The sequence below is a fragment of the Myotis myotis genome, unplaced genomic scaffold, assembly GCF_014108235.1.
Source record: "Myotis myotis isolate mMyoMyo1 unplaced genomic scaffold, mMyoMyo1.p scaffold_m19_p_1, whole genome shotgun sequence".
Classification (NCBI taxonomy): domain Eukaryota; kingdom Metazoa; phylum Chordata; class Mammalia; order Chiroptera; family Vespertilionidae; genus Myotis; species Myotis myotis.
Window position 1 is genome coordinate 30,345,332 of NW_023416313.1, and position 23,495 is coordinate 30,368,826.

The following is a 23,495-nucleotide window of genomic DNA, read 5'->3' on the forward strand; positions in this document are numbered from 1 at the left end:
TAACTTTCTCGACAAAGAAAGACTTAATCCCAACCTTTGAAGTATTCCTGTTTAAAACTTAAAATGCTTTTATTTCTTCTAATATTTTTAATTGCTTTCTTCTCATAATTTGAATTAAATTTAATTAAAAAATAAGTTTTATAGCAAAGTTGGGAACAGAATATCATATCCCTATGTAATATTTAGAAATAGCATAGTATACCAGTTGGTTACAAAATAGATATAAAAATCAAGAGCTTGATTATATATCAACAATATCTAATTACAACAAAACATATCAAGAAAAACAACCTAGTCATAAGAGTAACTAAAACCATAAAATATTCAGAAAATTTAACATTTAACAAGAAAAGTATATAACTTTAAAAAAACAACTCAGACAATGGGGTGGTGAAGGCCTGGGGAGGGGGGCAGGGCGGGCTGGAAGAGGTCAATGGGGGGAAGGGGGACTTATGTAATACTTTCAACAATAAAGACTTAAAAAATAATACATTAATTGAAAAAATAAACTCCTTAAAATATAATAACAAAACAACTCTGAAACTATTAAAGGGAAATAAATTAAATGGGTTATAGTAGACATATGCCACTTAGTTCTTGAAAGCAAGACTTTTAAGAATATAAACCAATTATAAATGTGCTTGCTTTTTAGCTGGTTTACAGTGGAGATGCTTGGGGGTATTTCACTGGCAAAATTTGTAGATATTATCAAATATTAGAACAAAACAAGCCTTACATGCTCCTCAGAGGTAGATCCAGGTTTTGAATGACCTGAAGCTTATACACTTTGGGGAGAAGGCTCTCTCTTTTCAAGTGTAAAATTATGAAACAAAATTGCTAGGGCCCTTTCGGGGCCCCGAGAAAAAGCTGTGGAATTGAAAGGCTCTAATGCTTACTTTTCTTTAATGTGACTCAAGGCAGATCCACCTCTGGTGTTATAAAAATGTAAAACTGAAGCAACACATTTATCACAACCAGCACCCTATCATGTGCCCCACAGATAAACATTCAGAGGGAAAAAAACCCTGAATCCAGATCAGACGTCCCCAACAAGAGTTCCACCAACACGGGCTCAGAGATGCTGAGTATGCTAAATCACCCTACCCCAACATTTCCCCCAGTTACCAGAGTACAACGCAACAAGATCAGTGACCAATTTAAAGCACGAATCACCTGGAATTAGCGGCCTACTAGGAGAATGAAACCGTTCTGCTTATTGCAATAATTTCCAAATCTGGAAAGAGCCACACACAAGAACAGAAACTCTGAAACACATTCTACAAAAAGATAAAAGTCGGCGACAATGCAACCTACCCAGAATGACAGCCCTGCTGATACTTACAAAGGTACTTAACTCTATGCCAGCAACAGTCCTAACTACTTCATATCCATTTACTCCTCACAAGCTCCTATGGGGGAAATAATACTATTTGCCCCAGTTTAAAGATGAGGGAAATGAGGCACAGAGGGAGATTAAGTAACTTGTCCACGGTCACAGCTAATAAGCAACCAGTTTGGAATTTGAACCCACACAATCTGGCTCCAGGATACAGTGTCCACTCTTCCAACTCTCGGAAGTTCTATTAACTCAGAGGTGGACCTTAGACTAGAACTGAAGTTCCCTATAATGAAGAAGGAACAGAAAACAGGTGAAAAGCTGGTTCTCAAACCTCAAGGAAAACTTTATCTCATCCAGTGGATGTTGGCCTTTTTTCCTACAGACATTTTAGTCATAACATGTATCCTTCGAAAGTGATTGCTGAAAATAAAGGAATGACCCCGTTTTCAAAAACTTCTGACTTATATATTTGATTTTTAGCACCGGTCTACTCAGCTTTTTCCAAGAAAATTCAACTCTCTACCATTTATTTTGATATTGTACTATAATCAATCAGGACTGAGTTCATCTAAAACATCTATGAACATCAACCTATAAACCAGAAGATCACGGTTCAATTCCTGGTCAGGACATATGCCTGGGTTGCGGGCTCCCCAGAGTGGGGCATGCCGGAGGCAACCAATCAATGATTCTCTCTCATCATTGGTGTTTCTATCTCTCTCTCCTTCTCCCTTCTTCTCTGAAACCAATAAAATATATTTGAAAAATAAACAAATAAATAAAAATCAGCTTACTTAACTATTTTTACAAGTGCTAACCTAACTTACTAATAAATTGGGTTGGATTTGTAAGGGTCTTTTTCACTATGATGATGTGCTCTACTGCTGGGACAGACTATGAATGTAATAAATTCATCTTTGAGTTACTTGTGAGTTTTCTCTCTCACAAATCATTTAACGTATCTATGAAATGAACTTTCGTTCCTATTACTTAACCAAAATCACTTTGAAGTTCTTAAGAGTTTCAAACTAAGTATAACCCTTTCAACTTCTTTCATAGAAGCATTCATAGAGAAATTCTCCTTCTATGGGTCTCTTTTCTGCACCACTCCACGTGATTGAAACGCACAGGGCTCCCACCAACGTGCAGGGGTACAATTAGGGCAAAACAAGCACCAATGAAAAACTGTCACGGGCGCTCTCTTCAAGCCAGCGAAGGGAAGGAGGAAGGAAGCACATGCACAGAGGTGGTCAGTGAAGCTACTGTTTAAGGAAGTCCCCTTTGCAGGAAGTAGCAGAGTGTGGTTTAACAGCACACTAGCCAGCGAGATAAGACATTTTGCTTCATCTAGTCAAAGGGCACATCTGTCATTTCAGAGAAGGAGCCTGGCTGGCCCTCAGCGTCTTCACTTGTAAAATATGAGTTGGACAATCTGATGGTTATCTACTTTCTAGAGATGCTAAGGAGAACAGAGCATGGCAAGTTATGTGTGCAAAACCCCTGTACTTTTGTAAAACCTATGCGATGGAAAATTTAAGAACAGAAGGAAACCTTGAAACACTGTAGGTATAACCACCCATGTTACACCTGGTAACCCAAGGGCCAGTGAAGTTAGAGTCCGAAGTAATCCAGAAATGCACGCGAGTGCAAACAGCAGTGGCACGTAGGGATAAGAACTCTGGTCTCAGGAGGCCCCCTCACAAGAGAGCAGATGCGGCATAAGAAAGTCTGCTGAACCCATAGAAGTAGAACTATGGCTTAATCAGACTGTACACATAACAAAGCCGGAATCGCTCTAAGTTGTATTTCTAAGAACTTTGGTAAAAAGACAGCGATTAATTCCTCTATCTTAGCATACTGTGTGTACACTCACTAAAATCTTTGTGGTACAAATGATGAATAGGCTAAACCAAATGAGTTGAGTCCTATATAACAAGTAAAAATGTATAGACTCTCTTCTGTCAGGAAAGGTAAGTCTAGATATAGATGATATAGATATAGATGATAGATGTAGATATAGACATAGACATAAACATAAACATAGATACAGACACATATACATAAAGATAGATACCGATACATACACATACACATATAATATATGTATTCCTCTAAAAGGAGTAAAATTCACATGCTACACTCTCACTAGCAGGAACTTACATCTATCCATGTTACTTTTTGCAGTGGCAAATAAAATTAAGAAACAGCTATACCTACATGATTACTTAGAATAAAGATAGAATGAAAAGAGTTTTCTCATACAACTAGGATAATGGGGAGAAAATTCCTTTCCCACAATCTATTAAAAATCACTAGAGATTTCAATGAAGTCTCTTACATAATTTTATTTAACAAAAAAGTTACATTGCATATATTTTGTGCAATTTTTCATTTCAGGTGATACCAAGTGGAAGTATGCAAATATTATAGACAGTTCTCTAAGAATAAAAATAAAAAGGGTACATGAAGAACTTTGGTAAAAAGACAGTAACGAAAAGGCAGTTTTTAATTCTCTGAGGTAGTTATCATCAAACTTAATATTTATCTCAGAAATACAGTATATTTACAAAACCCAATGGCTAATAATGGAAGGCATTCTCCTAAAAGTCATAGAATTAATTGCTGAATAGCACAAGTGCTTCTAAGCTCCCTCTGCAGATAATTCTCTACATATATATGACCACCACCAACCAGTGGCTAAGAGTTAGAGTGTCCGAAACAGTTCTGGAAACAACTCAAAATGGAGTTTCCCCCCTCCCTTCCATTCTCTCTCTAAAGATCAATGGAAAAAATATTCTCAGGTGAGGAAAAATAAAATAAATAAAATGAAATGGAGAAAAACTGCATGGGAAATCACTATCACAAGGTCTCTCACGATCTTTTAGCTTAGTCAAATACTAACATATCATCACCATTGTAATTATCACCAAAAAAACTGTTGGAGGCCTCGTAAGTGCAAGGTATCGTGTAATGTGTTTAAATTATGAGGCAACAACCTCGGCCCTCGTGATTATTGTGTAATGGGTGAGAAAAAAAACAATAAGAATAGTACATCAACTTAACAGCAATTCACAAAAAGCAAGGCATTTACAACCAGAGAGATGGGAAGGGTCTCCCCCTTAAGAAGACTTGTGATGGAGACTAGGTAAGTGGAGGGGAGAAGAACTGTTAGTCACAGCAAGAGCAGAGCTTCAAAAGCAGAAAAGTAACAAGTATTTTTAAGCAAAGGGGTCTGAACAGTCACTAGGTGGTGTCCATTCTGTGAATAACCATATTACTTAAGCTGTATAAGTGCCCTTGCCTTCTTGGGCAACCAAACACATCCATTCCAGAATCAAGGCAGTGTAATCAGAGGCTGATACAGAAACATTTGGGTCTGAGTTTTGGTCCAGCCTTACCAACCAACCAGCTTATTGGGTGACCTGGGCAAATAGCTCCTTATCCTTATTTTCCAGAAGGGAAACATTTGGAGGGTCATTCTTTATAGTTCCTTCAAGCTCTAAAATTCTATGGTTCTTTTTTATTACTAATAAAATCACTTATCTCATTGTATGGGTAATAATAAGTTATATAAATCTATATAGGTCTAGAGCAAAACAGGTCCACAAACATACCAAGCTCCCTTTCACCCCAGGGCCTTTGCACATGCTGTTCCTCTGTATCAAAAGGGCTTTCTCTGCTCAACATTGCTCATACACCAATGTTTCTCTACATGGAGGTCTTCCCCAACCCCTCCCAACTTCTACCACACCCCAAGTCTACATAATCTAGACTTTTCTACCAAAGCTTCCTCCACTCATACAATTTGGTCTCTCTTTTAACTGTCCCTCAAGAAAAAGCTATCATATTTATCCTCCTCAACAAACACTTTAATAGAAAATAATTACAGAAGTAGCTTCAAAGATTTCTAAGAATCCCCAGCCCAGTAGTTCATGATGCAATAGAGAGAAATGAAACTCGGGTTACAAAATTCATTATGTCAAATACAGTTTGTTTTTTTTAAAATATATCTTTATTGATTTCAGAGAGGAAGGGAGAGGGAAAGAGAGATAGAAACATCAATGATGAGAGAGAACCATTGATCGGCTGCCTCCTGCACATCCCCTACTGGGGATCAAGCCCACAACCCAGGCATGTGCCTTTGACTGGAATTGAACCTAGGACCCTTCAGTCCACAGGCTGATGCTATATCCACTGAGCCAAACCAGCCAGGGCAAATATAGTTATTTTTTACAAAAAAATTTGCAAGCACAGCCAGCATGGCTCAGAGGTTGAGTGTCAACCTATGAAACAGGAGGTCACAGTTTGATTCAGGGCACAGGCCCAGGTTGCAGGCCCAATCTCCAGTGTGGGGTGCGCAGGAGGAAGCCAATCAATGATTCTCTCTCATCATTGATGTTTCTATCTCTCTCTCCCTCTCCTTTCCTCGCTGAAATATATATATATTTAAATTGAAGTTATACACACTTCCAATTAAGACAAGTTTCTTTCAAAATAGGCAGGTGGGAAAAGAGAGGTGGAGCAAAACACTTGGTTTATTTCAACTATAATGCCATTCCCCAAACATTCTGGGATTTGTTCTTTCCCAACTGTCTTAAGGGCCTTCACAGCACAGTCCTTTGAATATAGTCAGTGACAAAATTGCTAAATAAAACTTTGATGGAAATTTTACTTTGGGATATCACTAAAAATTGCTAAGAGCTAAGTCTTATGAATAAAATAAACTAGGTAATGTCATTTCTGAACAAAACCCCTGATTTTTCTTACAGCCTTTGTCTCTCTCATCATAATACAAATAAGCAATGAATAAAGCACAACTATCATAGCCAGATCCTACAGTGTTTTTCAAAGTCTAGAATCTTTGTATTATTTCTAGTTTTTAGTAGAGCATGAGAACCAAACCTGTTCCTCATGAAGTATTTTACATGCCTAACAACTGTTTAGCACAGAAAAATAAAAAGTTAAAACTGAGGCGAGGGTCCAGATAGGGAAACAGGAATAGTGATTTTTACTCATCGTAGTGGACCGGGCTAAAGTAAACAATTTCTTTGGTGAGATATTATGCCCATCCTAATGATGACCATGAGAATGAGAGTAAAAGAACAGACTATAATAATTTTAAACCGAATTTCATGTTTGTGAAGTCTCATAGACAATCGTTGACTATTCATGAGATAGTTGGCATTTTATAGTATGCAACAAAGGCAGCATTTCTTCCTTACATTTCTCTTCCTCTCACCACCGATATTTAAAAACTTTATGTCTTGACCAACTAAATGCAATGGGCGATCAGGGATTAGATCCTCAACTTGGCAAGGGGAGGAAGTTGAGAAATAGCTATGATGACATCAGCAAAAAAATAAATAAAATTTGACTACAGACTCAACAATAGTATTGTATGAGTGTTTAAAGTCTTGATTTTGATCACTGTACTGTGGTTATAAAAGAGAATAGTCTTGGTCTTAGACAATATATAATGACCTATAAAGTGATAAAAGGGGCACCATCTACAACTTACTCTCAAATTGTTCAGAAAATAACATGCATAGAGAGAGACAAAGAGAATGATAAAGCAAACTGGACAAAACCATAGGCAAATTCGTAAATCTGATTACTTGAGAGGTTACTTGAGAGTTCCTTCTACTATTCTTGCAACTTTTCCAAAGTTTGAAACTATAGCAAAATATGAAGTTATTAAAAAAAATTTTTCAGAGTCTAGATGAAAGGAATGGTATCCTCCCACCCACCTACCTTCCGTCTTAAGTAGGTTTCTGCTTCCTAGAGAGAAAAAACGCATAGTAAAATGTTATGAAATGAAAATGAATAAATTGGTAAATTAAGAGGATGGATCATATCCTAGTAAATGATTAATTACAAGGAAGTTCAGATCCAGGACAAGAGATTAAGAAGGCAGATATGACCGAAGCCGGTTTGGCTCAGTGGATAGAGCGTCGGCCTGCGGACTGAAGGGTCCCAGGTTCGATTCCGGTCAAGGGCATGTACCTGGGTTTCAGGCATATCCCCAGTGGGGGATGTGCAGGAGGCAGCTGATCGATGTTTCTCTCTCATCGATGTTTCTAACTCTCTATTTCTCTCCCTTCCTCTCTGTAAAAAATCAATAAAATATATTTAAAAAAAAAAAAAAGAAGGCAGATATGAATCAGAAGAAGAGACATAAGAAAGGAAATTGAGACACAAGAGAGGAAGTCAATACTACCTTTTTTCAGAAACAAGGAAACTCAACTGCCTACAAGAAAATGAGTTTTCATCCTGGCCGAGTAGCTCATTTGGTTAGAGCAGTGGTTGGCAAACTGCGGCTCGCGAGCCACATGCGGCTCTTTGGCTCCTTGAGTGTGGCCATGAAGTTTCAATCGCACTGTACGTGCACGCCCGCACGTGGTATTTTGTTGCCAGGAGCCGGTCCATCCTTGCTGTTTCAAGGGACCTGACATATTATGGCATACTGTTCTTAATATGTTTGCTCACCTTCTTGGCACTATGTGTTTTAACCAAGGTCACCTCTCTGAAAAAGGTTGTTTCCCCAGGTAGGGATTTTCCCTTGAAGTTAGGGAGGGAATAAAACCCCTTAACTAAGTGCCAGGCGGGTAATTAATCACTTTAACTACGAACAATCATGCTTAAGCTACATAATCTTTACTCCCTGGAATGGAGATAAGAAACGCCCTAACCTTTGGAATAGAGATTGATAGGATTGGAATCAACTGGTATAAATACAGATGTAACAAGACAACAGAACACAGAACCTAGACACAGAACCTAGACACAGAACCTAGACACAGAACCTACACAGAACCTAGAGACAGGAGAACTTCGCTGGAGAGAACATGGCAAAAGATCCTGGACAGAAACTGGCCACAGAACCTAGAGACAGAACCTAGCGAGAGAACCTGGCTGAAGAACCTAGAGACAGAACCTGGCTACAGAACCTGGATAGAACATGGCAAGAGAACCTGACTAGAACCTGGTGACTGAACCTGGCTGGAGAACCCGGACAGAACCTGGCTGGAGAACCTAGCGAGGGAACATGGCTACAGAACCTGGCTGGAGAACCTGGACAGAACCTGGCTGGAGAACCTAGCGAGGGAACATGGCTACAGAACCTGGCTGGAGAACCTGGAGAACCTAGCAAGAGAACATGGACACAGAACCTGGCTGGAGATCCTAACCAGAACTTCGCTGGAGATCCTGACCAGAACTTGGCTAGAGATCCTGGCTAGGCTGCTGATCAACTGGACGCTGTCTCCGTGTCATTCCTTCTTCGCCGACTCCATCCACACCTTTGGGGACCCCTGGACCTGCTGGGGTTGGACCCCAGCATTTTGTGGAAGAGCCACGCTCAAGGGGCAGCAGTTTGCCAACCACTGGGTTAGAGCATTGTCCAGATATGCCAAGGTTTCAGGTTCCATCCATGGTCAAGGCACATAAAAGAAGCAACCAATGAATGCATGGATAAGTGGAACAACAAGTCAATATTTCTCTCGCTCTCTCAAATCAATAAATAAATTTTAAATAATGAAAAAAATTGTAAATAATAAAAGAAAAAATTTCCGGGATAATACAGTTGAGAATTTTCAGAGCCAAAAAGTTTCCTTGTACAATAAGCACTGTACTACTTCTATTGAGTGTTTAGAGCTGTATCACTTTTTACAAGCTAGTGAACTATCTGGTAAAGTGTGATGCAAATGCTTCCAATTTCTCTATAGTAAATAAAAGAAACTTTTCCCAGCCCACACCCATTCTCCAGAATCAGACTGAGAGATACAAATCCTTAGGTAGGATCACAAGTGTCCTGGAAACCTATGCTTCCCACTGGGAAGTCCCCGAGGTCTAAGGATACAACCAGGAAAGAAACACCTGATCATCCCAGGACTTCAGGAGGCTCTTATCTCTATATCACAGTCTCCAGGCTCCCAGGGCTGGTCAAGAAAACCATCCTCTATGACCCAGAAGACTCCATAGAAATAGGAGAGTTTCCCCATAATGCTTAAGAGACTCATGTCACGTCATACTTGTAACTGATTGCCTCAACCATCCTGTCCATTATCCTGGGTAAAAGACTAAAATTTCAAGCATCTCATTATAAACAATGTTCAATTTCAGTACAGCTGGAATAAAATGATAAGGGATGCACTGGTGGCATTATGGAAAAAGCACTAAACTTGCTTGCAGTGTGACAACCTTTCTGGGTATCATGGTTCATGATGTATGTTTAGGATGAGCCTGCCCTGCCTGTGTCTAAGATTATGGTCTCTCCATCTCTCCTTCCATCCAGCCAGCACTCCCACCAAGTACCCACTGTGCACTGCGCCCTCAGAAATGCGAAGATAAATAAGCTGTGAACCCTGCCCTCCAAGAGTTTAAAGTCCAATGAAGGACTAAGATATGTAAATGAAGTCAGACAACCAAGACGCCATGATAAAAGTATTTACAGGCACAGAGGGTTGGAGTGGGGTGTGGATTCTACCTTCAGTGGGAAAGAACTAGGAAAGGCTTCAGAGAAGGTGGGGAGTGAGCGGAGTCAGGAAAGATGAGCACTTGCCAGGCACTCAACAAATTTTTGGTGGCTGAAAAAGACAGTGGATGGAGAGAGAGGTCCTGGCAGGAAGGTAGAGAAGGATGTCACTCCAAGTAGAACTGACAAAGGCACCATGAGACAGGGCAATTGCAGGTAGAAGATATGGCTGATGCGGAGGAAGTAGGGTTGTCAATTAGAAAATTGCATTATGCACCTTGTATTCCAAGCTAAGGAGTTTTAACTTGATCCTAGAGAAGATACAAAGCTACAGGTTTTCAATATCTCTCTGAAGACTCTGTAAATGGAAGATAAATATTCAAGAGTAGAATCAGGTAGAGCAGTAATCCACCTAAGAGAATGGGGTGGGGAGCCGCATTAAAGTTGTAACAGAGAGAAGGAGAACTCATGGGACCTGGTGACAGATCGGACGTGTGCTTGGGTTGAAGCAGTGATGACAAAGGAGGAGTTCAGAGTATGAAGAGATAGAAAATGTATATAAAAGTAATTTCTAAACTATATATACAAACTGGAAGAGCACTGTTTTAAAATGTCCAAGTAGATAGTGGCAGAACCAGGACAAAAACCCTCTCTAGTGTTAATGTTCTTCTATTGCAGAGAAAATTTTAAAAATTCATAACTGAAAGTAATAAAAATATACTTGCTTTAAAATACAACTCTACCTGTGTTATAGAAAGATTTAACAGAATTTTTCACTTTGGAGCATCAAGGAGGTTTCAAAGATAGGCTTTGAAGAAAACAGCCCTGTAATTCATTAGGTGTATGATCTTACGCAAGTTTTTAAACTTTCTAAGCCTCACATCACTCATTTTTTAAAGGGAGATACTGATAATACAATTTAGCATTGTTTTGAGGGGAAAAAGTCATGCATATAAAGTATTTAGCACAGTGCCTGGCATATATTTGGTGCTCAAAAATTTTTACCAGTATTACCACTGATTTGCAAAGAGTTAACAGAGCTGGTCTATGAGACTACTATCTTGGGAAAGGCCGGCTTACAAGGTTGGCCCTTGGCTGAAACCTGAACTCTGGGAGGGCCCTGCCATTCTGAGCACCCATAAGAACAGCTCACTGAGCCTAAACTATTTATACAAACAATATGTTTAAGCTGAACACCTGCTTTCCTTCTGGAGTCTTGAATGTTGGTACATGCTAGGCAGAGGGTGCTTACGTGATCAGCCTCCAATGAAAACCTTGGCTACTGAGTCTCTAATGAGCTTCCTGGTAGCATTTCATAATTGTCACAATTCGATGCTGGAGGAATTATGCACACCCTTTCTGGCTCCATTGAGAAAGGACTCTTGCAAGCTAATGCCTGGTTTCCTCCAGACTTGCCCCATTTGCCTTTTACTTTTGCTGATTTTGCTTTGTCTCCTTTTACTGTAATAAACCAAATAAACTCTACCTGAGAGTACAACTATATGCTGAGTGCCGTGAGTTCTCCTATCAAATCATCGCACCTGGAGGTGGCCTTCGCGATTCGACACAACTAGTCTCCCTACTCCGCGACTTTATAAACTACTTGCCAGTTTCATCCTGGAGCAGCATTACAGAAAACACACCAACCAAGTTAGTAGTACCTAAGTCCAGTTATAAAAAGTTCCTGATTCTTAGCTAGCAATTGTTGGAGATTTACTCACTACTTGAAAAGTTTTTATTCCACATCCCAACATAGAGAAATCTTTCCTCCCCTTGTTTCCTCCCCGTTATTTCGTGGCCTTTTTCCTGATTAACCCCCAGCCCTGCGCTCCCCTGGATTCCATCGCAATACCACACAGAGCGTCCCCTGGCGTGTCAGATGATCTGACCCACGTGCCATTTAGTTCCCTGGGCAGAATGCAAGATCACTTATGAAACCCCCTTTGTTCTGTGTTATTATGAGTAAGATCAAACAACATAAATTGCCGGGAAGATCAATCACCAGTTCATTAGAATATGCAGAAATGTGAGCTGGTTGTGAGTAATAAGAACAAAGAGGGCACGCCAAAGAGTGGCCTGTCACGGGAACTGAAGCACAGGTTTTCCAATGTCAGGGCTGGAAGGCACGGCTTGCCTGAATTTCCACCTTCCAGAACAGAATTTCTCAGCACACTCCCAAAGCACAATGAGCTGTACTTAACAGGAAGAGTTTCAATAAACGCTTATTGCCATCATATTGAAGGAGCCTGGGGTCCAGAGAACCAAGAGAGGGCAGAGGTCTGTCCCACTTTATGATGAATTGATACAGACAGTTTCTACGTGTTAAAGAAGACTTTGATATGTAATACAGTAACTTATGGGAAAGAGCCATGTATACAATATACTTAATAAATTCCATAAGGATTTAATTTGTTTTCATTAACAGATTAATTTAGTAGGCTGATAGAAAATGTTTACCCATATATACCAAACCCATAATTAATGAACTTGTGAATATTTATATCCATATCCTAAACTTTATCTTTCAAATCCAAAATAACATATTATTACCTTTACTTCGTTATTAACTTAATTAACCTAAAGCTTATTCCATACGATTGGGGGCAGTATTACAAAGTAGTAACAACACAGAAATCAGCAAAGCACATTTCGATGGTCTCATACCTCTGCTCGACCTTCATAGTAGGTTAACATGGACTTTGTTAGCACAAAAAGTCTCTCTTTGTAGTTTAAGGGCGATGTCTTCTTTCTCTGCTGTGACCTTTTAATAAGAATCTCTTCTAGAATAGTGTTAAAATTCATCTCGGTCTTCTGATCACTCCTTCTCCTGCCATTGAAGATTCCAGTATTCTAAAGAAAATGAACAGTTGAAATAAAATGTGACACTTTGATTTTCCAAGGATGTTGTCATTTCAAATCACCAAAATAAGCCTTGGTCCTCCCCACACCCAGAGCCAATAAATGTTTTTCTACACACTTGGACTGAGAACGCCAGGTCACAAAAGCTCAACCTCCACTCCACCCCCAGCCTCACTCCCTGCACCCATAGCCAGCATTTTACAGAAAACCTAATCAAGGTTTGCCATGATGACGATTCTCTGCTTTGTACCTCCCCAGCATCCCTTAACTTTCTGGCACGCCCTTCTGCTATTTGATTGCAAGGACACAAACATCTCGGATGGAAAAGTACAATTCATCACCTGCATGGCTGACTTAAGCTTCTATTTGAATAGCCTCAGGGTCTTGGCACACAAAACAGACAAGCACGCAGATAAGGTAAATGTGTGAACAAAGTGAATTAGCACTGTGATGGCTATGGTTCACTCCCCAGCTCTGACAAGGACGCAATCTTGATCAAACACCCTAATCACAGAGCCACGAGGATGTTCTCTCTCATCTACACTACCACACTCCACAGTTCTCTTCTCAACCACAAGAGAAATGGAAACCCAGTCATAGCTAACCTATTCAGCCCATATTTGAAGCCCCATGTCCAGACTAAGCCTTCTAATATTCAACAAAATTAAACTATCTGAAACTCAGGATACTCAGAAAAGGCCTGAATATTCTTATTTGAGACAAGTGAATTGGTGGCAGCCATTTCTTCCCTTCCTTCACACCTTTATAAGACATCATTGTGTATCAAACCATAAATGAAATGGAAGTGGGTGAGCATCGACCTATAAACCAGGAAGTCATGGTTCGATTCCCAGTCAGGGGTCAGAGCACATGCCCAGGCTGCAGGCTCGATCCCCAGTAGAGTGTGTGCAGGAAGCAGCCGATCAATGATTCGCTCTCATCATTGATGTTTCTATCTCTCTCTCCCTCTCCGTTCCTCTCTGAAATCAATAAAAACATATTAAAAAAAAAAAAAGAACTTAAGGGGTTACTTGAGACCACAGCCAAAGACTTGACACTGAGTTAGCCACTGAGGAATTCCACCATCTTCACACCCAACCTGATACCTCAGAAGCACCCTTGCAACTAACTCCCTAGTATTGCTCTGTCATCATCCAATTAGGCCCTTCCATTTCCCACTTGGTTACTTCAGAGCAGCTTAACTCTGTATATCAGTTTCTTCCTTTATAAAACATGGAAGTAAATACCATGAAGTTATTGTGAGGTTTAATGAGATGTGGAAAAGAACTTTGTTATTTTGAAAACAGTATACAAATGTTCATCATTATTTTTTTAATTCCACTGCTCTTTTCCTAGCTCAGAGCATTATACTCTTGACCACAACAGGAGCTTTCCAACTGATCTTCCTTTCCTCATGTTATTCACACTACATAACCCTCATTCCCATTGGATAGCTCTTCAAAGACACCAATGGTCATGCCATTTCATTCAACAGAAATCCTCAAAGCCTCCTCCCACCTCAGGATAAAGTCAAACTCCTTAGTTTGACACTGGATTGTCTAGAATCTGGCTACTACCTAACATCGAATTTTTATTTCTACTGTTCCCCATGTATTCTACACCCAGTCAAAAAACTTGTCATTCAATCCCTGGCCTAGAGTCCCCTCTCTCCCTATGAAAGCTCCCCTACCTCAAAACACACTTTCTTGATGAAGCCTTCACGATGATTCCAATTAATTAAAAACCTTCCAATTCAGCCCTAGCTGGTTTGACTCAGTGGATAGAGTGTTGGCCTGCAGACCGAAAGATCCCGGGTTTGATTCTAGCCAAGGGCATGTACCTTAGTTGCAGGATCCTCAGCCCCAGTAGGGGGCACAAGCGGGAGGCAACCAATAGATGAGCCTCTCGAACATCAATGTTTCTCTCTCCCTCTCCCTTTCACTCTCTTTAAAAATCAGTGGAAAAAAATCCTCAGGTGAGGATTAACAACAAAAAACCTTGCCAATTCACGTACCCATAATCTCTGTCTCGCTCATGATAGAGCTCATCATAATCTTCCATGTTGTACAGCAATTAATGAACATGTTTGAATTTTCACCTAGATTTTAACCTACTAAAGAAAGAGTTCTCAACCTTAAGTATATATTAGAACAACCTAAGGAGATTTTCTTCTTCTTTTTTTTAATCCTCGCCGGAGTATATTTTTTCCATTGATTTTCTAGAGAGAGTAGAAGTGAGGGGGAGAGACAGAGAGAGAGAAACATCAATATGAGAGAGACACATCAATGGATTGCCTCCCTCACAGGCCCCAATCAGAGTGGGGATAGAGCCTGCAACTGAGGAATGTGCCCTTGACCGGAATCGAACCCACAACCCTTCAGTCTGGGGGCCAACGCTTTAACCACAGAGCCAAACCAACTAGGGTAGGAGATTTTCTTTTTAATGTACATGTCCAGGACCCAGATCTTTTTATTCAGTTGTTCTGGGGTGAGGCCCAGGGCATCATAATTTAATGTGCAAGTAGATTTGAGAGCCACTAACTTAAAGAAAGAGCTTGGGCTCTTCCACTAACTCTCTATACCATTCTTGGTGTTTACAGCAGCCTCTCAGTAAATAGTTGGATAAAAGACCTATTAACAATTAACCCATTAGCTAAACTAAGATAAAAAGTCAGAAAAAAAGCTCTTGTTCCTTTTGCATCTAAGTTGGTCTTCCTTATTCTACATTAAAATTTTGGTGCCCTCTTTCCTTTTTTCTTTTCCTCCTGAGAAGCTGCTGATCTGTAAATACCACATCTTTGGAAATTATCTTTTCATCTTTGTGCAGCACATCTTCAACACAGGGTGTAAACAATTTACAAAAATTGACTGTAAGAGAAAAGCAAGCTATGCCCTGGAAAACAGGTCATATGCAAATGTGTAGTTCCCAGCCCAGTGAGTAACACCATAGCTACCGAATGGAAGATTTCTGGAAGTCCTGGAGGATAAGTGGGGTGTGGCTCACCTACATACAGCTCTAGAGGCAAAAGGTCTCAACACCAGGGGCAGGTGATTCCACAAGCTGAAAAGTAGGTTTCATAGAAAGGATTGAAATTCAGAGTGGCAATCATCAAAGGCAATGCAGGATGATGGAGAAAAATCCCAAAGGAAATTGATTTCTAACCCAAAATTCTATACTCGGCCAAACTGGCAATGCAGTGACAAGAGAATAAAGACATCTTTCAAATATGCAAGGCTTAAAATTAAAAAGCTTTACCTCCTATTCAGCCTTCTCAAAAAGCCACTTAAGGATGTACTCTACCAAAAGAAAGAAGTAAGCTACAAAATACATGGAATATAGGAAACAAAGGTTCCAACACAAAACAAAGATAAGGAGAAATCCCCAGATGATGCTGGAGGGAAAACCTAAGATGACATTGAGCAGCAGGCCAAGAGAGCAGCTAGGCCAAATTAGATCAAGTTAGAAGGTTCATGGAAAGAGTTTTTTTAGGAGATGAACCTAAAGGTATTGAGAGAAGATCTACAGTTAATCAGTAAAACTTTGCCAACTTAAAAAAAAAAATAATTCTCTAAAGAAGACAAGATTATTTTCCTCTGGTATTTTTTTTAAGTTTTAATAGATTTTTAGGGGAGAAGAGTAGAGAGCATATATCTTTCCACTGCCATCTTCCAATAATTTTCTGATTCTCAGAAGCAAACATTTTTATTTAAAAAAAAAAAAAACACATTTGTGTACTGTCACTCTCTAAGTAACTACTTGTGTTGCTACTTCTTGGTTTTTCGATGTTAGGTATGATCTATTGACTTCCTACTAGTACTATGGAGGATCTAAGTCTTTCATAATGTACTCTCCACCCACACACACAAGAAAATTTCCTGCACTCACTTACCCTCGATATCCTATCTAATAAAAGAGAAACATGGTAATTGGCATACGACCGCTACCCTTACCACTGGCTAATCAGGGCGATATGCAAATTAACTGTCAGCCAACATTTCGGCCGGCAGCCAGGCAGCTGGAAGCTAACATGAGGCTTGCTTGCTTCAGTGACAGAGGACTCCAACGTTCCCCGCCTGCTGCTGCAGGCCTCTGAGCTGCAAGCAACTATGTAACAAACATAGAAGCTAAACAAAAGCCCAGAAACCTGCCGGGCTTTAGCCAGCAGGATTGCAACATTGTAAGCAAAGGCCAGAAACCTACTTTCAGCAGTGGAGGCCTAAGAGCTGGAGCCAAGCCTCAAAGCTAAAGCTGGCCCAGAATAAAAAAAAGAAAAAAGAAAAAAAGGAGCGGTTGGGAGCTTCAGTCACCCCCAGCCTGAAAACAGCCCTCAGCCCCTCACCCAGACTGGCCAGGCACCCCAGTGGGGACCCCTACCCTGAAGGGTGTGTGACCAGCTGCAAACAGCCATCATCCCCTCATCCAGGCTGGCCAGGCACCCCAGTGGGGACCCCCACCCTGAAGGATGTGTGACCAGCTAAAAACAGCCATCATCCCCTCACCCAGGCTGGCCAGGCACCCCAGTGGGGACCCCCATCCTGATCCAGGACACCCTTCAGGGCAAACCAGCCAGCACCCACCCATGCACCAGGCCTCTACCCTATATAGTAAAAGGGTAATATGCCTCCCGGCACCGGGATCAGCGTGACAGGGGGCAGCGCCCAAACCCCCTGATCGCCATGCGGCTCTGTGTGTGACAGGGTGCGGCGCCCCAACCCCCGATCAGCCCTGCTCTGTGTGTGACAGGGTGCAGCGCCCCCCCCCCCCAACGGGCCCTGCTCTGTGTGTGACAGGGTAGAGCCATAACCTCCCCATCGGCCCTGCCCTGAGTGTGAGAGTGGCGGCACCCCAACCCCCTGATCGGCCCTGCTCTGTGGGTGATAGAGGGCGGCGCCCCAATCCCCTGATGAGCCCTGCTCTGTGCGTGTCAGGGGGCTGCACACCAACCCCCTGATTGGCCCTGCTCTGTGCGTGACAGGGTACAGAGCCCCAACCCCCCTGATGGGCCCTGCTCTGTGAGTAACAGGGGGAAATGCCCCAACCCCCTGATTGGCCCTGCTCTGTGCATGACAGGGGGTGGCGCCGCAACCTCCCCATCGACCCTGCCTTGAGTGTGACAGGGGGCAGTGCCCCAACTCCCCAATCGGCCCTGCTCTGAGCCCGACCAGGGGCTGCACCTAGGGATTGGGCCTGCCCTCTGCCACCGGGAGCAGGCCTAAGCCAGCAGGGCGTTATCTCCCCAGGGGTCCCAGACTGCCAGAGGGCACAGGCCGGGCTGAGGGACCCACCTCCCCCCCGAGTGCACAAATTTTTGTGCACTGGGCCTCTAGTTATTGTAATAACTATGTATGTAGCAGATGGAACCAGACTTACTGGGGTGATCACTTTATAGGTTATATAAATGTCTAATCACTATGCTGTGTTATGCCCTAAGGTCAGTAGAGTTTAGTTAAAGCCCCCTGTTTCAGAACTTCTACTTCTACCTAAATTAAAACTAATATTATATGTCAATGGTAACTGAAAAATAAATGTTATTTTTTAAAAATATCTAGTAAAACCCTTACCTGAAGAGAAGACAAAAGGCTAAAGTTACAGAGACCAGCTGACTTATCTCTCCTGGTAATGTACCCTGGACCCCAGCTCACTACCATATGGTGGGTGATTGGACTAAAGAGGCAAGTGAACCTGGAAGCAGACCGAGAAGTGCTGCACTGAGAAGAGCTGTTCCGTATTGTCCATATGACACAGGTATACACACAGACACAGCAGGTGCTCTTTAACACAGGCTTGGGTCCTACACTGAAGTTCCCCTCTGTGGTCTGCGGCTGCAACTGGGGTTGGGAACCTCACCATTTACAAAAAGGAAGAAAAAAAGAGTAATAAATGGAAGGAAATGTTTTAGAAAATAAACCGCGTGCAATACTTCCAAGAATCAACACATATACTTACTATACTAGAGATTCATAGTTAAACGGTTCTAGAGAGAAGCAAAAGTCATCGTAACATAAAAACGTTCATTTACCAACTGACCACATAGGCCCCAAGCAAATATCCCTTTCACATTACTAGGTTCTACTTTGCTGGTCTTTGTCCCTCACTGAATAAGAGATGCAACAGTCAACAATACAGGTGCCAATGAACTAGCAAATAGTCAAAAGATGAGGATCAAGACGTCAGTGAGGGCGATACTGGAGAACTGCTCAATCACACTCAAAAATAACACAATAGAGGTGTCAAAACAGAATACAGAATGATTTACAATCAAAATAGTAAGATACCCTGAACAAGAGTGCTCTTTGCTCCCTTTTCCACACACACACACACCCCAATCCATTCTCCCTTCTCCCTGGACATATGGACTAGAGATGATATCCCCTACCCTTCTTTGTAGTTAGATGTGGCCATCTAAGTTAAAGCCTATTAAAGAACAAAATTCAATTGAGTACATTTGGATATTTCATTGGCTTTATTTAGTGATTCATGAATTGGGCAGTATCCCATCTAGCAACCGGAAGGGCGCTCCAATGAGCTGTACAAAATAGAAGGTTTTTAAGGCCAAAAAAAAAGTGTAGGACTAAGAAATTAAGTGGAGTGTTTCAGGCAAGGACAGCTTCCATAAGGAGAATGCTGGGGTTTTATCAAATAGACTAGTGGCCTGGTGCACGAAATTTGTGCACATTAAAAGGGAATTAGTTAGAGGAATTATTTTAATATTGCTATTTGCCCTTTCTCTATAATAGAAGTGTCAGAGATGAAAGAAAATTAGTAAAATGTATGTGAAAATCTCCCTCCTGTCAGAGTCTGGGGCGCACCGCAGGACCCAGAGTCAAGTCCCCGCCCACCAGTGCACACCTCAAAATCACGCGAGACCCAGACCCAGCCGGCTCCACCCCTGTCAAGCCCTGCAGGGCAGGGGGGTGCAGCCTCAGGTCCCCCGTCAAGCCCCACCAGGTGGGGGGGGGGCGCAGCCTTAGGTCCCCCGGCCCCGGCGCTGGGGTGGGGGGTGTGGCCTCAGGTCCCCCAGCGCAGCCTCAGGTCTCCCAGCCCTGGCGCGAGGGCCCAAGGGTGCGAGGGCATGACGACCATTTGCATACTAGCTCTTTATTATATAGGATTACCTCACTAGTTTTGATCAGGAGATTCCACTCCTGGGAGAGTGGAACTGCAGGTAAGCTAGTTATTATGTTTTGGTTTGGTCACGTAGCTTAAATTATTTCTTTCCTTCACAAGCCAAAGAGATATGTGCAGAATTGAGATGTGGATCATCTTCAATTTAAAGACAAGTGACTTTCCCTGGGTTTAGAGCATTTTCCACCCTCCCACCAGCTGGAACGTACACACGGCAAACTCAACTTTCCTTCTGCATTACAGGCGACACCCAAATGAGCCACAGGAGAGAAGAAGGAATGACATGGAACCAGAACCTGGTCTTTGAATGACCCCATGGGGCAGAGCTGCCCCACCAGCCTAGACATTGTAAGAAATAGACACACTTCCATCTTATTTTTGAAATGACATATAATTGTTTGTTATAGTGCCTTAACCTTTATTCTACCTAGTAGACCACACCCATGCAAAAACTGATTAAGCTTTCTACTGCTTTTGAAAAAAATGGCCCTCTTTAGATTGTGCTGATAAATTCAAATGAAGTGAAGGAAGTAAAAGTTTATCATGCACTTCCATCAGAAAAACTATCTCAAGAAAACAATTAATACTTGATTCACTCTTTGTTCTAAGAGTTAGCAAGTATAATCTAAGCGGTGCCATATGGAGATAAAATAAACATGTTAAAGTCTGAATCATACTGGGCTTCTCTTTTCTTTTACTACTTACTCTGATAGTTAAGTGGATTCACTTTAAGTGACAATATTCTGGCACTAATTCTCCCCAGATGTGGGAATTTCTGACATAAAACAAATATTTCTCTTTTTGCTTCATGCTATTTCAAAGGGAAATGATAACCATTGAAAACAGGCATAAATAGCAAGTATCTCAAGTGAGTAAAGTACCTTTTACTAGAAGAAAACATGAGAATAAAGAAAAGTAATTTGGAAATTATATATAAAATAAGCAAATGCCTATATGTGTTCCTTGACTGCAGTATTCGAAGTTGTTTTTAATGAGGAACATATGTCTATGTCAACGTATTTTTTCCTTCTGGTTTTTAAAATAGGAATAAGGAAGCCAAGTCATCATTGCATTCAACTGTTTTACAGAATGAGAAAGCTTTTGAACAAAATAGTTCAAGAACAAAAAGAGTGACTGAGGAGGATTCGATGAAATTTAAAAGTCCTGAGACAGCTCAACTAGCTGTAACGTATGATGAGACACTGTGGCAACCTGAACACTAACTGGATATTGATGTCATTAAGTGTTTTTTGTAACATTTGTTTCCTAATATTAAGATTTGATGATATCAAGATAGTGTTGAGCCCTGGCTGGTTGCTCAGTGGTTAGAGCATTGGCCTGCAGACCTAAGAGTCACAGGTTCAATTCCAGGTCAAGGGCCTGTACCTTGGCTGCAGGTTCCCCAGCCCCAGTAGGAGTGCTTGCGGTAGGCAACCAACCAATGTGTTTCTCTTCATCGATATTTCTCTCTCTCTCCCCCCCCCCACTCCTCCCTCCTTTCCACTCTCTCTAGAAATCAATGGAAAAAATATCTTCAGATGAAATTTTTTTAAAAAAAAAGATAGTGTTATGCCCTAACTGGTTTGGCTCAGTAGCTAGGGTGTCAGCCTGTGGACTGAAGGGTCCCAGGTTCTATTCCGGTCAAGGGCACATGCCCAGGTTGCTGGCTACATCCCCAGTAGGAGGCGTGCAGGAAGCAGCCAATCAATGATTCTCTCTCATCATTGATGTTTCTATCTCTCTCTCCCTCTCCCTTCCTCTCTGAAATCAATGTTAAAAAAAATTTTTTTTAAAGATAATGTTGGGTTGTTTTAGAGCAGTGGTTCTCAACCTTCTGGCCCTTTAAATACAGTTCCTCATGTGGTGACCCAATCAAAAAATTATTTTCGTTGCTACTTCATAACTGTAATGTTGCTACTGTTATGAATTGTAATGTAAATATCTGATATGCAGGATGGTCTTAGGCGACCCCTGTGAAAGGGTCGTTTGACTGCCAAAGGGGTCGCGACCCATAGGTTGAGAACCGCTGTTTTAGAGTTTTTTGAGTGTGATAATAGTATTGTGTATTTTTAAGAGTTCCTCTTTTGCAGCTACATACTGAAAATTTTAGAGGTAAAATAATGCCTGTGATTTGCTTCATAATTGGTAAAGGGTATGTGCATGTACAGACAAAATAAAATTGTTCTTGAGTTGATAACTAGTGAAGCTAAGTGATAGATACAGGGGTTCATTATACTACCCTATTTTTGTTTAAGTTTGAAATTTTCCATAACAAAAAATTTTAAAATATGTTTAAGGGTTTTCCTTTAAATGGTTTTCCATGTCCCTGTCATCCAACACTTTAGAACTGGTAAGAAAAAAAATAGAAAAAGTTGAACGAAGGAAGACAAGGGGCGAGGGGACCAAGGCAGACCAGTGAAAGTAAATGAAGGTGGGTGAGCTCTCCTTTATGAGAGTGTCTTCCTCAAGGATGGACTTGCCACCCCACCTCGCTCATCAGGAAAGCTCTCCCAAAGATTCCTTGAGTCAACTGAGCCACAGAATAATGTAATGTGCTACTATCTCTTCTTGGACAAGCAGGAATTTGTATCTCTAGCAAAATAAAATCACAGTCTATGGGACATTTGTCCTTTTTTGTAACTCCTCCCTTCCCTTTATTTCCTTTCCTTTCCCCTGTTCAAATTTCATGGAAGAAGAAGTTTGCTTTTCAAATTTACAGCATGATGAAAAGAAAATTCTGCGCAGGTTAACAAAGCACCAAGGCACAGTAGGTAGTCGGGTAAAGTGCATATATTCAAATTGCAGTCTTTTAATAAAAGAATCATTAACAAGATCACCAAAGGTAACCAGCATAACTGAAACCACACAGCAGAGTAAAACAAGGAGGCAAATTTGACCAGAAAAATAGTTAACCTTACTTCTAAGGTTTGTGGAGCTGTTATTAAAGAGCTGTTATATACAGGATCTCTAAGGGGGAAAAAATAAACTGACAAAAATACTAAAATCATGGATATAAAGCAAATAAAAAGGTGTAGCTGCTGCCTAGTTCTTTTGGACTCTCACTCTTAGAGCCCAGCTGCCATAGTGAGAGAAGCTTGCGCCAAATAGAAAAGCCAGATACAGGTGCACCAGCGGAGAATTCCACTGAGCTCAGCCTTCGAGTCATCCCAGCCTAGAGCCAGACATATAAGGGAGAAAACTTTCAGGGGATTCTAGCCCCAGGTTGTCTGAGTCACACCCAGCTATCAAGATGTCTAAGATAAGGGCACAGACATTGTGGAATAGACACCTTGTGCTGTCTAATCCTTATAGATTCTATGAGTGTGATAAAATGGTGGTTGCTGTTGTGTGCCTTTAAGTGGAAGGTGGTTTGTTACGTTGCAACAGATAACTGAGACATATAATTCTATATAATTTTGCTGTTATTGTTTGTATTTTTTTTACATAAAGATTGTTAAATTAAATTTATTGGGGTGACACTGGTTTATAGGATTATATAGGTTTCAAGTGTACATTTCTATGATACATGATCTGCATATTGCATTGTGTGCCCACCACCCAAAGTCAAATGATCTTCTGTCACCTTATATTTGGTCCCCTTTATCCTTTACTAGGGGCCCAGTGTGTGACCCTCAGCCCAGCCTGCACCCTCTACAATCTGGGACCCCTCAGGGGATGTCCGACTGCCAGCAGTCAGAC

At 41.3% G+C, this 23,495-nt stretch overlaps 1 protein-coding gene across 12 annotated transcripts in view; it reads right to left on the reverse strand.

Moving 5' to 3' along the window:
• TEC (tec protein tyrosine kinase) overlaps positions 1–23,495 on the reverse strand; it is a 115,148-nt gene that overhangs the window by 74,234 nt on the left and 17,419 nt on the right. For 8 of the 12 annotated variants that reach the window (XR_004971639.1, XM_036333179.1, XM_036333217.1 and 5 more), the window contains one exon: positions 12,477–12,662. Coding sequence is in view for 8 of the 12 variants with exons in the window: in XM_036333217.1 (XP_036189110.1) it covers positions 12,477–12,662 (186 nt within the window). In the remaining 4 variants the exon portion in view is untranslated. Of the gene's footprint in view, positions 1–1,342; positions 1,408–12,476; positions 12,663–14,685; positions 14,890–23,495 lie in introns of those variants that run through there. The other 4 variants (XM_036333268.1, XM_036333227.1, XM_036333189.1 and 1 more) reach the window with 3 other exon arrangements.